Here is an 18,139-nt window from a genome sequence, read left to right on the forward strand (position 1 = left end):
ATAAACTGAATTGATAATGAATGAAAGTTGGTTAATATTTTTTTTGCAATTCTTTTGTATATGTGAATCATAAATGGCCTAGACTTTCTATACATTTCAAAATCGCCTAAAAACTGAAATTTGTTGAACGGAGCATCTTGCAGATAATAATTTACTGATCATTTAATATTATATTATTCAACAAGCGAGGAATACGGTCATTACTCGTGAGAATGAATATAAAAAGCATTGAGAAGTATTCCCTGTCATTGTTATTATATTCGTTATATTACACAGGGTGTTTCAAATTCGATCCTCACTATTGGGATCTCGGAAACCATCTTCATATCTCTCATAGTTTCCGAGATCACAATAGTGCGGATCGAATTTGAAACACCCTGTATGTTATATGGGTCATTTTGACCAATTACTCAAAAGGAAACGATCTCATTATTGACGTTTTATTGAATCAGCCGTTGGTGATCAAGAAACTACAAATAAAAATGAGTTCTCATGCGTTTTAAGATTTTGGGTACTATACAGTATTTTCAACCGCTAAACACAAATTTAAACGACACGATATAAAAATTACAGCAATTTAAAGAAAACTATCTTCTCTATCCAAATTTTTCATTTAATCCATCTAAAATATTAAGAAACGTGGAATCTTGATAATAATAAATGATGATATAAATGATGACATAATTGTTTCTTTCTGACAGAACTCGAGCATAATCATTATGCCATCAAATCTGAAAATCTTTCGGGTGTTGTAACCTTGCTTTTCTTCTCTCTAGCACCAGCCTAGCATCACTGCTGAGGTCTTGGCCGGTCGAAACAGCGCCGTCTGGTTTTGAGCCACAATTGCATCTATCTGCGAAGTACAAAATAGACGCATTGAAGAATCACTCAATGTAAATCGAGGCTGAAGGAGTTTAAAGACTTCTGACCCCTTAGAATTTCGAAGATATTTGCTGCATTAAAAACTTGGTATTCATTCATTCACTTTCCATAAAAATAGGGGTTTTTCTGTAATTTTTTTAGTCCACCTTTGTTGTAAAATATTTTTATGGGTTCATATCCCCTCACGAAAATAAAATCCTGGATGTTTTCACCCTCAGAATCTCCTTCAAGTATGTGTTTTGAATATTCAACGAAAGCTTCATTTTGTGGAGAAAATAGAGTTATTCATCGACCTTTTTTTATCAAACCAATGTGATGAAATGGATTCTGTTCTAGCAATGTCAATAACCATGTAAGAATTTCAATGACGTTTTGTTGAAGTCTAGGAAGTCATTGCTACTGAATAGAAGTGGATTTAACAACGATAATGTTCTAAAAACAAGCATATTATTTAGAATGATCCTTAATCAAAATGCGAGAAAAACTAAAACAAGTCAAAAATGTTTGAAACACTTATTGTCTGGACTATTGAATTTTTAAGTTTTGGCTGACAATCAAACAACTCCATGTCCCTGTGCATCCAATAATAAATCTTTTCAAAATACACAGGAACAATGAACCAGTAATTTCAGCCACACTGAATTCCATACGAATGTTTCATTTAAATTGTTTCCAGTACCCCAAAGACCAAATGTTAAAACACCTGTATAGTGAAGAAAGTGATTTCGTTTCAAAGTTGCAACAGTTGCTCGTCGAGAGTGAGATAAATTATTATTCAAAACAACAATTGAAACATGCCGAAATTATATAATTGGAGTGAAAATTAAATAATTGTATTCTCAGTCTGCGGAAATCCGTACGCATAAAACGATTCAGAGACCAATTTAAATTCCAAAGTAAACTCACGTTTCTAATAGTAACCCTAATTATAATTCTGAATGCTTACATATGAAATAAGTAACGCTCTAATTCTAGAAATTTGCTTTTTGGAGAATAAGTACTGACACAATATTAAGTATTTTGTTGATATTGTAGAGTTAATTCCAAAATAATAAATATAGTTTAAAAAACTAAAAAACACGCTTTTAGAGAACATCGAACTAAAAAGTTATTTTTTTTTTATAAGCTTGAAACAATAACGAACGAAAAATAATAGTATTATTGTGAAAAAACCGACGGGCGCTTGTTATACAAAAAATATGACACAAAGCGCCTACGCTTTTTTCACAATAATAATAATAATGGTCTTTATTGGGTGAAATACAATATACATCCAAAAGGTGAAGTTTAAAACTGTAATATTAGTAATTTTCGTTCGTTATTGTTTCAAGCTTTTTAAAAAAAATAACTTTTCAGTTCGATGTTCTTTAAACGCGTGTTTTTTAGTTTTTTAAACCATATTTATTTTTCATTTTTTAGTTTTGTATGCTATAAAAGCGTGTTTTTTAGTCTTTTTGAACTATATTTATTTTATCTAAACTTTGGGATCAATCAGCCGTTTATTGTTTAGAAAAATGATCATTGATATTTTCCGATTCCGGAAAGGGAACCTGAGAATCAGCTACCAAGCTCAAGGCAGCAGGCAGGCAGAGGAGGGTTACAAATAAGGCAGCAGGCGCGCGTGTTTTTCAAATGAAGAAATACATGTAAAGTGAGTTCGAATTATATCAAGGAGGTTACCTACAGCGCCATCTGCCCGCGAATAGATCAAGCAATAATGTCGATAATTCTGTCAAATACAGATCCCGATCTGAAATGAAAAGAAGAGTTACAAACAAACATACATACAGGTGAAGCTAATATAAAGCGTGTAATGTAATAAAACAAGATAATTGATCATTTGACTCGAATTTCCAAATAAAAAATGTTGGTGCTTCTGGAGATTATTATTTTGACATGTGTGTAGGAATAACAATTAAGTAATAAAGAAATGACCTATAGTTTTAAAATGATTCTCAGTATATTTCAAAAAATTTAAGGTTTTGAAGTAAATTCTTTGAATAACAAATTGTTATTGAAATAGCTCATTGGCCATTTTCTTTTTTACTGTTTTGAGGCACGTCAATTAGTTACCCCGAAAAATATACCTTTTCATCGACATAAGTGTTCCAAAAAAATCCACAAAACTAAGTACTAATTTTTCCGAAACATTGTCAACAATACCCTAATAGCCGGTCTGTTTTTTTGTGGCTATATCTCAGACTAACACTGTTTTTTAGATTTGCGAGTGACTATTTGGGGATGAAATTTTTGAAAAATTATAACATAATCACCACCCACTGCCATTACATTTTATATTTTAGGATATTCCTTGAAATTTTACAGGGTTCTTTGAGGTATTCTGCTTCGTAACACTGGCTTCTACCTGCTGTCTACTTGGAAACAAATGGAAAACATGTATTGAACTCATCTACCAGTGAATGGTTTGTGTTCCACAATTATTTACATTTTTCTGATAGCCAAACAGAATCACATGATCTGAACATAAAATATATTTTCAGTAATGAACTGGTTATTTCTTTTTAACTCAGCCGTTCCTTTTTTAACCAAAATATTGGTTTCATTTCTTCGCTTGACCTTCAGAATTAATTTCAATATTCGTCAAACACATGTATATACTCAATATTTCTTCTGTTGTTATAGGTGTCTCCTAGAAATTCTAGTTCTCCAAACTGAAACCCTAACTTCGTTTGTGTTGTTTTCCCGTTGTCGGCAAACAAGTGTTGCCCATTTTTGCACTTGGCTGCACCGCGCTGATGATGCCAATCGCCAGAAACACGTATTCGTGGTTTGCTGCTCCCTTTTCTAGAGTGCTGTTTCGTCAAATCTCCCCTTTTTTTATTTTAATGATATACACTCGATAACATCATTTTTGTAATTATTTCCTGGACCCGGAAGTCACGCAGGTAGCTGTAGCTGCCTATGTTGTAATGTTGGGTGTATCCTAGAAATTCTAGGTCTTCAAACTGAAACCACAAATGTGCAGTAGGCTCCTGTTGGTGACTCCATTCGTTTGTGTTGTTTTCGTGTTTTTGGCAACCAAGTGTTGCCATCTTTGCACTTGGCTGCACCGCGCTAATGAGGTCAATCGCCAGTAACACGTATCCCTCGTTTGCTGCTCCCTTTTCTAGAGCGCTGTTCCGTCAAATCTCCTCCTTTTCGATTTCAATGATACACACTCGATAACACCTTTTTTTTGTAATTATTTCCTGAACCTGGAAGTCACGCAGGTAGCTGTAGCTGCCTATGTGGATATGTTACGTGTATCCTAGAAATTCTAGGTCTTCTAACTGAAACCACAAATGTGCGGTAGGCTCCTATTGGTGAATCCGTTCGTTTGGGTTGTTTTCGTGTTTTTGGCAACCAAGTATTGCCATCTTTGCACTTGGCTGCACCGCGCTGATGAGAACAATAGCCAGAAACACCTGCCTGCGGTTTGCTGCTTATTTTTCTAGAGTGCTCTTCCGTCGAATCTCCTCCTTTTTTATTTTAATCATACACACTCGATAACACCTTTTCTTATATTCACTTCCTGGATCCGGAAGTCACGCAGGTAGCTGTAGCTGCCTACATGGCAATGTTAGGTGTATCCTAGAAATTCTAGGTCTCCTAACTGAAACTACAAATGTGCGGTAGGCTCCTGTTGATGACTTCGTTCGTTTGTGTTGTTTTCCTGTTTTTGCCAACCAAGTGTTGCCATCTTTACACTTGCCTGCACCGCGCTGGTAAGGTCAATAACCAGAAACACGTGTCCGTGATTTGGTGTTCCCTTTTCTAGAGTGCTGTTCCGTCGAATATCTCTCCCTTTTTGATTTTATTCATACACACTCGATAACACCTTTTTTCGTATTTTTATTATAAGTTTGTCTCAAACTGAGTAGATACTAAATGTCTCTTTTTCTTACAGAACATTTAGTTCACTAGAGCTAAAGTGAACAACAGTTCAAAATAGGAACTAATCTCATTTCATTCAAAATTAAGCATTGTCTTTCTTGTCTCTCCTTGAGAAAAGAGATTTTTGGAACAAATTATCGGCAATAGTTTTTTTTTATTGAATACAGTCCAACATTATCTCCATGATATTGTATTGTTACTTGTTGGAATATTGAATAGTTTAACGTAGTTTTTTTTTGGTAAATCAAATATATGCCTATTCAACATTTCATTTATTCTACTGATCTGGGCAATATACCCTATCAAACTTCAATAATCCGCTGAATCTGAAGTAGGTAAATTCCGTCACTCTTTCCTTCTGACTCCTATTGAAATTAATGTATGTATCTGGACTCTTGCAAACTTGTTATAGGTAGGGGATAACGGAAGATGTTATAAATCTTTCACAGGATTCACCAAGTGGCAGTTTGTGAAAGTAGTTGTTAATAGTTACGTGAAGGTTTAAACAAACTTGAACTTGATTCTTGAGTGCGATGTGGATATACCAGGTTTGTTTATTATATCAAAAACGACAAAGTTTCTCCTGTTCAATAGAAGGATACGTTTAATTTTGTTCAGTCTCTTAAAATAGGGATCAGGTCACTTTATACTATAAAGTGGATAATATAATATGTTACAGAAAGGTAGAATCTATTAATTCTCATTTACAAGTGAAGGTTTTCCAGTTATGAATTCTCCATCTCGAATCAAGTAATGCTTTTCGAAGCTTATTCAGTAACTAGACTAAGCAAAAGTTTTTTCAATTAAATGAAAAATGCATTTTCATAAAATGTATTTGTATTAACAATCTGCATTCCGACTACCTAAAAATATATTCTAATTTGTTTTCTACAAATCTAACAATTTTTTCTTGAATAATGTTTGATTTTTAAAGTTTGCTGCAAATCTAAAGGAATGAACTTCAAACTCTTCAACTTCAACTCTTCAACTTCAACTCTTTTGAAATGGTTTTATTTGTCTATCTCATAAAGCTTCGATAAATTCCATTAGTATTGTTATAATCCGGAATAAGTATTCTCAACTATGGAATTGAGATATTTTGAGCACCAACTATTGTGCTATTCAAGAATCCATAACTCCAGCCCAACATTCAAACACATTTCAAATTCAATTTACACGTGTTTCGGGCTTTTGATCATTCATCAGTATGGTGCAGCCAAGTGCAAGGATGAACAACACTTAATTGTCAAAAGAAATACAAATGCACAAAACCATCAGCAGAAGTCAGTTGCACATTTGTGGATTCAAATAATAGATCTTGTGTAAACAAAAAACTTATTGAAATTACCACGAAGGCAGCTATAACTACCTGCGTGACATCCGGGTCCAGGAAATCATACAGATATAAAGGTTATTGATTGTCATGATATAAATATAGAAGATTACTCATCGGACATGGCACTCAAGAAAGAGGCGAACCATAGACACGTGTTTTGGAATTTTGGCCCATCATCAGTATGGTGCGGCCAAGTGCAAGGACGGTCGACAGTTGGTTGCCAAAAGAAATACAATTGCTGGCTCATGTCAAAGCAAAAATGAAAGCATTCCGCTTACACGGAAAAACATAATTGCATCTTGATCTTCATTGTGCTCATTTCTTTTAGTAAGATTTCATTTTGGTCAGATTATACAATTAAATTGGATATACTTTTTTTACAATCCACATTTCAGAATATCTGTCAAATTCTTATAAAAATCGGTACACTTGTATTAGATATTCAAAATAGATAAACTTTATCATCATTTAAAACTTAACGCAACGCAGTAAGCCATTACGCGTCGCGTCTACTGTAAGACGACAGGGTTGATGGGCGGGGTAGAGGAGCGGTCTAAGCAATGAGGCGCCAACACCGAGAACCGACCCGAACGCGGGCAGGCGCGTCATAACAGACGTCGTTGACGGTTGTGTTAGTTTAACGAATTTCTTTAAAGGTAACATAATTCGATTCTCGAAACTACTCATTACTTACTGAAGTTGGTATATTTTTTTAGTTACTGTATTTTTAAAGTAAAAGTATAACTACTGAACCTAGAATTTTTAAATATGCAGGTAGGTTCTTTGTATAGCATAAATAAGCATCAAGAAAGAAAATCAGTAATTTCCACCCACATGGAGAAAAATAGGGGTTCAAAGATTTCATTGAATTTCGTCAGTTTTGAAGTTTGAAACCTAAAGCTTTGGGTTAATAAAAAAATATTGTAACTTTTTGTTTAAAATGGTCTGTCACGAAACTTAATGTGACAAAACAAATTCTACGCGGGCGAAGCCGCGGGCAACAGCTAGTAAGCCATATTTACTAAGTCTCTTACATAAAAATCATAGACCAAATCTTTTTTTTTTTTTCAGAAAGTAGTATGTATACTAGTTTTATCAGCATATGTGTCCTGTTATCCTCCGAGTCACGATGTTTATGCACCAGCACATGAAGAATACGTAAGTTTCACTACTTTCCTCGATACAAATGATTCTTGAAATTGGATGAATTGTCTTACCTATGGTTTTATCTATTCGTCACATTTCATAATTTCTAAAACGAACTGCAAATGCATGTGCATATTTAAATTCAGAAGAAAATCTCATAGTCTTCAAGACTTTTATCGAATTATGTGTGGATTACAACATGTATGCAATACCAATAAAGAAAGTCAATCAATTTGTTATTGGGAAAGTTGTAGGTAATGATTGTGCACGTTGCAATTGCAGTTTGCCACACCCGTCCACAAATAAAAAAAATCAGTTGTTTGAACTGCATGATGCGTTATTTCTAATTACTATAAGCAGTTAATGTTATCTGAGAGCAATCAAAATATGAATATTCTTTTACTGATTGCAATGAAGACTGCAATTTGATTAGCCTTTATTTACTGATCAATCTGAGAAGTGTTTTAATCATTTCTGAATAGAACTGGCCGATACTTGATGAAAATCCATAATAAAAAAATAATCAATTCAGTTTATTGTATGATTTTCACTATAAGGGTTTTACAAAAACCGCGACACGTGTTTCGCTATACAATAGCTTCTTCAAGCATAATTGAGAGTTACTTCTAAATTACACCATTAACCATTATATACTATAACCTAGTACCAATTCGTCTACGTAAATAATAAATCTACCTGAAAAAATCTACCTGTAAAAGTCAGGGATCAATACATTTTTCGAAAGTATACCTGTAAATATTCTCACTCACCCATGTCAGCAAAAGGCAGCTGTCAACAGTATGATCCACAGACTGATAAATGTACCCTTGTCAGAAGCGAATTTCTACAAAGAACTGAATATAATATAGCAAATAGCCGTCAACAATGATTATGATAGTGGTCTGATACCTTCTTTATTATCAAAAAAGTTATATAGTCAAGCTTTGAAAGAAGTTTAACCAATTCGAAGAGAAGAGGATACAAGTTATAGAATCTTAACATACTTAGGCCAACCCACTACAAATATTTCAGATTTTCTGCACAGCAAAGGTGTAAAGACTGCTTTCAAAACCAACAACAACTTGGGCATGCACATTAAAAATAACAAAGATAAAAGTTCAGTTTCAGGAAAATCAGGAGTGTATAAATTATCGTGTGGGTCATGTCCTATGTTTTATAAAGGTCAAACTGAAAGAACGTTCAAAACCCGCATAAAGGAACACAAATATAGTTTATATAGTTTTTAGAATGGAAAAATAAATTCCACATATACCAGTCATTTAATCTCAGAGGGACATGAGTTAAACCATGAATACAAACCCCTCCATTTCCAGAAGAAAGGTTTGAAACTTAACCTGTTGGAGAGTATGGAAATAAACAAATTCAAAAACTCTCAACATATTATGAACGATCAAACTGAATTAAATAATTCCCCATTATTGAATCTGTTCATTCGCAGGTAAAAATAGTTAGGAATATTTACAGGTAGACTTTCGAAAAATGTATTGATACCTGACTTTTTCAGGTAGATTTATTTTTTAGGTAGACTATTTAGTATACCAGATTATAGTATATAATGGTGTAATTTAGAAGTAACTTTCAGTTATGCTTGAAGAAGCTATTGTATAGCGAAACACGTGTCGCGGTTTTTGTAAAACCCTTAGAGTGAAAATCATACAATAAACTGTATTGATTAGTTTTTTTATCATTTTTGATGAACGAATGATCAATTTTTGTGTTGACAGAATTAAACATAAATTTCACCTATACCAGGCCTGTTCAAAAAAATAGGACGAATTTTCATTTTTCTCAAAAAATAAATAATGATTTATGCATCAATTTCAATTTTGTCCCCTTCAAAGTAGTCTCCCTCGGATATTGTCGCAACTCAGTACTCGCTTGGCTCATTAACGAGAGGATTTTATTCGCTGTTTCACCCATTCATCATTCATCCAAAATAATAAAAGAACTCATTTAAAAACTTGAATATTTATTGTAACGAAATGGGGAAAATACTTCAGGAATAAACTTACACTAAAATGTTAATCAAAAATACAATAAATCACCAAAAACTTACATTATACTGCCACCCAGCAGGATCGAAGAAAAAGAGATGTGCTGCATTGCTGTAACCTTTTCTGAAGATCAATTTGATACTGAATTAATTTCTCAATACTGTCTCTTTAATGATCTTGACCTTCCTCAATATTTAAAAAGATGTATACGCTGACATTGCAAAATTGATCCGGTCACTGTACTAAGGTAAAATTCTCAGTATGCAATCTGTGCAAAGTTTGCGTATTTGGAGATTGTTTTATATTTCTATATTCTGTGATCGTATCAATTTCGATGTCTATGAACTCGGAATATTAAGAGATGAAATATAACACACTTGTGCAAGTGTTTTTTTCAATCCTCGTCCTTTCATGGGTCTCTTAAATATTGGGAACAGGAAAATGTCGCAGGTGGCCAAATCTGGTGAATACGGTGGCTGTGGCATCATAACGAACAAGCAATGATGAGTGAGCAGGTGCATTATCGTGGTGCAAAAGCCGCAGATTGTTTTTCCACAATACCGGACGTTTTCTTCGTATTGCTTCTCGCAAGCGGCTCATAATACTTCAAGATAATACTTCATATTGGCCGTATAACCATGTGGCAGAAACTCCTGATGCACTACGCTATGATGATCGAAAGAAATAGTGAGCAGAACTTTGAAACTTGATTGAATTGACTCTCCTGGGCCCTTCGATTAGAACGATTGGACTTTGGTTTCGATATCTGAACCATATGTCCATGATTCGTCACCAGTTATGACCCTTTTATGCAAATCTGGAACGCCGTTGACGTCATTCAACAAATCCTGAGCGATGCTCATATATGCGACGGTTTTTTTGGTCAAAATTCAGCAATTTTGGCAACGAACTTCGCTGACACATGCTTCATGCCCAAAATTTACGAAAAAATTACATGACATGAGCCAACCGATATGCCGATTATCCATAACAATTTTCTTCACAAAACAGTTTTCTCAACATTTTTATCAGCTGTTGGTGTGATGGGGCGTCCAGGCAACCGTCCTCAGATATATCTTCTCGACCTTCTGTCCAAAGCTTGTATCACTTCTAAACATTTCTCTGACTTAGAGGACAATCGCCATATGCCGCTGTCAATATGAGCAGCACTCAATTCGATCTATTTTTTTCTATAGCAGAATATCGCCAATCACGCAAAATACTTTCAACTTTTATGCCTCTCACCGAAAAACTAAACATGCTAAACAGCTGAAACTGTGAACATATATTCGAGACGAGTATACCAACATAAAGAAAGAAAAAAATCGCTATTCGAATGTACATAGCGCGCGAAATTTTAACGTTCATCTTATTTTTTTAACAGTCCACATATATCTGCATACCATATAGCAGGCTGTATCTGCCCTCATTAACCCGGAAAGAAAATTGTTGAAAGATTCATTAGCGAAACACCAAGACTAGCCGGAACTAATTATAAGTGTCAACCGCAGGAACATAAATATGTACGAGTATAATCTCAGAGAAAGGAAAAGCTGTGCTCCAAAATGCGCCAACTATAAAGAGAGACGGTAACTGTCCACTACCAACTTTCATCAGGAAGTACGATCGGTAAATAATTTTGTCTTAAATAAATTCGGCAAGTGTCCAATATCGATAATAACATACCACCAGCGCCCGAGCTAAGGGGGGGCAAACCGGGCAAGTGCCCGGCGCGGCAAAAATAGGTTAAAATTATACCATATATATGGAATAACGCATGGGCAAATATTATATTGCCCGGAGCGGCGAAATAGGTGGATCGGGCGCTGCATGCACTACTATATGTATAGATACAACACATACAGTGCATTTCTTTAATGTCCCACCCCTTTTATTTTTGAACGGGTCAACTCAAAAAATTGAAATTTGGGATACTGAAATTAATGCATAAATACTTTATTTTGAAGTGAAACAGATGAAACTTTCAAGATAGCGACTGGGCGCCATCTGGAAAAAAAAATTCAATGGAAAGGGGGGTCTTGTGATACATCATTTTGAAGCTCCTTACGAATTCTTCACAACCCTAGACTATGAAGTCAATATCGTCACCTACTACAAAATGGCGGAACATTTAATAATTTTCTGAAGACAAACACATTAATATCGATATTTCTAGAAATATTCCTTTTTATCTGCCATATGGCAATTCCAACAACCCGATAAGGTTTGTTAAGTTATTTTTTGTTTATAAAAACAACAAAAAATGTCAGTACGACAATGAACATCACTGTTCAGTTAGAATATTCTCATTTAGTTTTCGATTTTACTAGTAGAAAGCTACCACGTCAACAATCTCTAAAATGGTCAATTCTCGTCCTTTGGAAGATAAAATTGAAGCTATTTTTATTTACGTTGCGACGCGTAACTTTCACGAGACCGAAAGGATTTTCAATGAACGTTTTCCGAATCGTCCTATCTGTAGAAAATATTTGAGGGAACTTGTATCCAAATTCACAACTCCCGGTAGTGTACATAACAAAAAAACCCCAGTTCATCTGTCCATTCCGGAAGAACAGCAAGTTCAAATAATTGGTGAGATGGTAGTAAATCCTGAACAGTCTACTTATTCCATCGCGAATGTTTGTGAGGTGTCTCCTTCTACTGTGTGGAGACTTTTGAAAGAGGAATAGGTATCATCCATACAAAATTAAAATGGTACACCAACTAACTGAAGATGGCCCTGATCGAGGAACAGAATTCTGCGAAATCATGACGGATACCATTGCAAGGCATCCTACCTATCTCCACAATATTTGTTTTAGTGACGAATGAATTTTTTTTTTTAAACAGCAATTTTCACAGACAAAATTACCTTTATTGGAGTGACACAAACCGTCACGTTTTCGGGGAAACACATACCCAATATCCACAAAAAAATAACGTTTGAGCAGGAATATTGGGAAACCATATTGTAGGACCTCTATTTATTGATCAAAATTTAACAGGGAAACTGTATTTGAATATGCTGGAAACTACTGTTGGCTCTCTCATCACTGAAATCGTCGAAGCGAATCCTAATGAATTCGATATGGATATTGTATTCCAATAAGATGGAGCACCACCACATTACTCCAGACAAGTAAGAAACTATTTGGATACTACTTTTCACGGTCGTTGGATTGGCCGTCGAGGTCCTATAGAATGGCCAGCCCGCTAGCCAGATTTGACACCTTTGGAATTATTTTTATGGGGCTATTTGAAGCAAACGGTGTACGAAACTGATCCTGCTTCAATATTGGATATACGGCAGAGAATAATAAATATTTGTAGAGATATTGACGTCACTATGTTCGAAAATGTTCGGCGTGAAATATCGGATAGGCTATTCATATGTCAAGAAGTTCAAGGCAACCATTTCGAGCATCTCATCCTGAACTGACCTCTAGCTTATTACCCGTTATTATGTAGTTAAATGTCATTATATTCAGACAATTATTAAAAGTTCCGCCATTTTGTAGTAGTTGAAGGTATTGCCATTATATTCTAGGGTTATGAAGCATTTGTCAGGAGCTTCAAAAAGCTCCTCTTTTCCATTTAATTTTTTTCCCAGATGGCGCCCAGTCGCCATCTTGAAAGTTTCATCTGTCAATTTCACTTCAAAATAAAGTATTCATGCATTGATTTCATTATCCCAAATTTCAATTTTTTGAGTTTACCCGTTCAAAAAATAAAAGGGAGGAGGGGGACTTTAAAGTAATACACTGTATAATATTTTCGTAGATCGGTTGCCTAAAGATTATGATATTATTTTTCGCTCACTGTCAATACGTAGTTTTTGTCAGGAAGAATTTCGATTCCGGAGAGATTACCATCTTCATCTTCTGAAACTCATAATGTAAATCACTAATCAGATCATCCACGATGATGTCTATCGTGTGTTTATCTGACATGAAATCATCCCCAAATGTTTTTGCTCATTCACAACGAGATATCCATTGCTCAAAAGGAAACTTCAAATTGAAAGTAACAGTTTGATCTGCCGCGTAATCTTTCAGTCCGGCCCAGATCAACTCAATTGCATCGAAATCCGGATTATATGGCGGTAATCGTACAACTTTATTATACCATACTGCTTGAATTTTGGCTTGTAGTTATTTGAGGGCATATAATTCAAGTTTCATCAATTTTTTCTCAAATGGAGTAGTTCTCTTCGATAACCATGATTGCATTCCATATTGGCTCTCCTAGTCGATGTCGTTGGCATTTTGTCGATTTATTTATAATGATGTAGTGCATTATCAATTGCCACGACGCTTTTTAACGGCAAATTCGGAATCAATTGTTCCGCCACCCATTTCTAATGATTATCAAAATTCATCATCTGTTTAGAAAATCTGTTTTTCCGTTAACCAGCTGTCACACCCCTACGAACGACAACCCTCAGAAGTCTAAACTTGTGCGAGCTAAGGATTAACGAGGTCTTACCTTTTAACGTGTGATTCCTAACACGGGTTGGACGATAGCAAGTGAAAATCGATCGTTCAGCCTGGGGCTTGAACCACCGACCAACACGGCGGTTGATTTGAGTGAGTGAACAAAGCACCCACGTCGAACCGATCGGCTACCGACCGACCGCCATCTGTATTACAATTTGATTTCCATCTATTGTAAGCAGTAGGCACAAATCCATTTTCACCAGCCGCTTGTATTATGATCAGAGCATTAACAACATGTTTTCTCAGTCTTTTAATGGTATAGTCACTCCAACCTGTTGGTGCGTGCGTGAATATATGATATATGTTTCTTCCATATAAATGATAGATTGAAATTCTTCTCTATAGGTCCACATTTTCTTCAAGAGTCCTATCTTAAGTAGTCGAATAGGCTGGTGTTCCATCGATAAATATAGTAGTAGTAATAGTTTATTAATCACTAAATTACATGTAAGTTTTATAAAAGCATACAATGAAAAAGCTGGGCGATTGATATAGATATAAGGAAAGGTTTATAAAAACGAGTCTTATTATTGAATTTTTATCAGAGGAAACATAGGTATCGAAATTCTTTCCTTCAAAGATGGTCAACATATAATGTATTTTGAGTTACTCGGGCAAAACATTTTAGTGCTTATATTTGTCAATAGTATTAACAATATCGATATTATCTTTTCCTAAAAAAGTAGTGAATAATATTCTTAGTAGGTATACTACAATAAAGGCACATTGAATATAAATATCTAAAAGTATAAAATCTCTAAACATGTACATAATGTAAAACATATAAAAAGTAAAAATTCAAATGTGTAAACGTATAAAAACATGAATGTTACAATATAAAATACAAACTCGTCCTAAATTAAAAGTAGATATTCAAAATGCTAGGTAGGTATGAAAAACATATATGAAAATTGAGACATTAATTCAGTAGAATTTGTTTATAGTAATGTTTGTTTTTTTGGTTGTTGCTTGTATGTTATTTCTTTGTAATTTCAGTTTTTTGTTTAAATAAATTGTGATTTTCGGTTAATCTTTTTAATTTTTTTTTCAGGGATTTCAAATCAATTTATGTTTTATTAGACAATGGAAGTCCGAACTGGTGAAATTGTTTATAGTAATGTTATATTTTAATTTTTGAGCCATGTGATCACTGAAATTTCGAATAACTCAAACACATATTCCGTTTTTATATGATCTGGAGCAAGATTGAATAATTTGGGTCCAATGTATGTAATTGATCTTTGTCCAATACTTTGTTCATTTTCGGTATAACTAGGTTACTCGCTTTGAGTCGGGTTTCATATCCATGTTGATGATTTTTAAACTCATTTCTGTTGTGAAATATAAATAATAATCACTTGTATAATAATATTCACTTGTAATTTTTCACCTTTTTCCAAAAAAATCCAAGTTTATGAATTTATTTTCGGAAAGAATCCTTGCTACCCTGATAGTGAATACCTCGGATGATAGTTTTATGAATTTCCCTAAGCGTAGGAACTCGGTAGTTTTACACAGGCATCTGCGTAAAACTACCAAATCAGCTTCATTCATCACAATTTGGGAATGTTTGATATGATACATCTCTTTTTATTTGAAGTTGAAAATGATAAGGTCGATAATAGACTCAAAAGATGTCTATCTCGAAATAAAAATAGACGGGCCTGTGCAATTTTCTTCCGCATGCCATTCATGAGAAAATTGCCTTATTTCATTTCAACTGGGCCACCCTGTATATTTTTTGGATGTTCTAGACATTGCAGGCTCGCTGTTATATTTATTACAATTATCTGATTAAGAGAAGAGTATGTTGAGTAATAAAATACTTTGACTTCCAAATTTTCTCTGCTTCTGTGTATTTTTCATTACATATTCATTGAAATATAATGTTAAATTATGACACATACTTTATATTTCCAGAAAGAGACAGACTATAGCTTCAACTACGGAGTGAATGATCAACACACCGGAGACTTCAAACACCAGTGGGAAAAGAAAAATGGCGACAAAGTAACCGGGCACTACTCTCTACTAGAACCAGACGGCTCTGTGAGATCCGTAGACTACACCGCAGACAAGAAGCACGGTTTCAATGCTGTAGTCAAGCACAGTGGTCCTTCACACCATCCTCAACTATCAAAAGAACAACCAATCAGTCACTCAGAACTCAATCTGAGACCCAAGGAGACACACCCGCTGGAATATTCTCATGAGCCTCAATATGAGATCAAATATGTTTATCCAGATGGCTCTGAAGCTGGAAAGGAAGCAGTAGATGCTGCCAAGTATCAGGAAGAACTAGCTGAACAGACCTATCTCGCAGAACAAGAGAACAATGGAAAACAGAACTACGTTTTCTTTCCTCACGAGGAAAGTGCAGAAGAATCGCAGCAAGCATCGATCAAATCAGAATACCGTTACCAGAAGCCCCAACTCACTCATAATGATTTGAGTTCGCAAGTCACGACGAAAGCTGAATACGAAAAACTGGCAGTTCCCTCCCTGCCAGTCGATCTGAGTTTACTTAACACGGATTCTTCGGAGAAATTAGTCCCAGTAGATGTTAGTCTCATCAAACCAATAGAAGTAAATGTAAATGAAAACAAATATGACTATAGACCCAAATACACTGAACATCGACAGCTTCAGCAGCAGCAGTATCCCATCAAAGATGCCAATATTGAACCTTCCTATGAGCTCTCTCAAGAGGAACTCAATAAGTATCTTGGAGAGTACTACAAAGCCAAAGATTCTATAAATGAACCGCTTCTTGAAACAGGATTCAAGCCGGTGAAAAGTAAACCTAAAGGAACTAATTCACAACCTTTCATTCCTGGAACTTTCAAATCGAATAAAAAACCAATGACAACACCTGGTTTGAGTACATATTCTTCTTACCAACTTCCTCAGCGTCAAGCAAATAAGAACAACTGGAAGTTACCAAAAGTGAATCACTCTGGAAGACAAAGAGTGCCACCAAAGTTTCCATATCAGTACTTTTCCAACGGGGATAATCATTTGAGGGACGGATACAAATCACAAATTAATAGATTGTATAGAAATGTTCAGAATAGTGGTTATGTCAGGTATGCAAGGAATAATAATTCTTAATTTCTAAAAAATATTCTTAGTATTTTGAACCAATGTTTTGATGAAACGCATGTGCAATATCGATAGTCTGATTGTAGAGCGAGTAGTTATTTAGCTTTGTTATTGAAAGTTTGTTATTTATTGTTATATTTGCATTTTTATGTGTTCATTGAATGAATTCATCTGTTGAAAACGGATGTGTCGTGTATTATAAATAATGGTTACCTCTTGGGAACATTTATATGAAAATACGAAAAAATATACCCTAAATTCTACTATCCACATTAATACTTATTGAATTTTTGAGTTATTACTATTATTATATTTGAACGAAAAGTATGTCCAAAGTAAACGAAATTGAATAGACCATCACACTTCCAGAAAAAATCATTGTCCTTATCTCACAGTGAGTGTATCTACCATCGCCACCTTTTAGGAATGTTCTACAGAGGACAGAATAACTTCAGACGTTGCATTCATGACCCTACCAGATACCTCTGGTGGGATCTATGGCATATTTAAATGCCATAGATGCCTGATGGGCTCTGGTATCATTTAGTTGTCTGCTTACAGAGAAAATCATAGATGGAAAGGAAAGTATGTTGGTCCTTTGCTGATTGGCATTGGATTAGTAGAAACCAGCAAATTGGAGAGCAAGACTTGTTTCCTATTGAGGATATCTTGTTATCATAAAATTCCAAAACATTTTTCTGGAACACTTTAATCACCGTTTGACATATAATATAATTTTCAGCACATCTTGAAGTCATAATTTGTCATCTAAGTTCTGTAAATCTCCATTCTATATAGTGAATTCATATTCTGTACAGTTGTTTTTTGACATAATATATTTATTGTTATTCAGCAGATGTTTTATTTACTTGGCTTATCAAATAGTTTAGGACAATCGATAGTCTTGAACCCAGCTGGCATTTGAATTTTAAAAATGTAATAGGTTCACCTGTAGTCGAATTAAAATACAAAATCTGGACATTCTCAATTCATTGTAAGCCTTTATCCAGATTTCGCATAGATTGAAAGATTTAAAGGTAAGGGCTCTATTTATTTATTTACGGACTTGACATTATGCAATGAACACATAAATAGTGTGATTGAAAAAATAAACAATTGAATAATTATATAGAATACCAAAAAAGAAAAAAAACAAATATTAATTAATTATTAATAATAATAATCAACAGGTCAATACATTTAACTTGATTTTTAAAAGAGTACAAGGATGAGTCGAACAAATCAATATAGCTGCTATTCTTATTTGC

General features: G+C 34.5%; 1 protein-coding gene across 1 annotated transcript; it reads left to right on the forward strand.

Annotated features, from left to right (window-relative positions):
* Nucleotides 1-5,217: 5,217 nt before the first annotated feature.
* LOC111514422 (uncharacterized) lies at nucleotides 5,218-17,110 on the forward strand. Its single transcript, XM_023170663.2, has 3 exons — nucleotides 5,218-5,324; nucleotides 7,184-7,270; nucleotides 15,690-17,110. Exons 1-3 carry the CDS (start codon nucleotides 5,310-5,312, stop codon nucleotides 16,878-16,880), a joined length of 1,293 nt encoding a protein of 430 aa, XP_023026431.2. The 5' UTR covers nucleotides 5,218-5,309; the 3' UTR covers nucleotides 16,881-17,110.
* The last annotated feature ends 1,029 nt before the right edge of the window (nucleotides 17,111-18,139 follow it).

This window comes from Leptinotarsa decemlineata, unplaced genomic scaffold (genome assembly GCF_025532065.1).
Source record: "Leptinotarsa decemlineata unplaced genomic scaffold, Ldec_3_MD MMD2_tig00026354_RagTag_RagTag, whole genome shotgun sequence".
Classification (NCBI taxonomy): domain Eukaryota; kingdom Metazoa; phylum Arthropoda; class Insecta; order Coleoptera; family Chrysomelidae; genus Leptinotarsa; species Leptinotarsa decemlineata.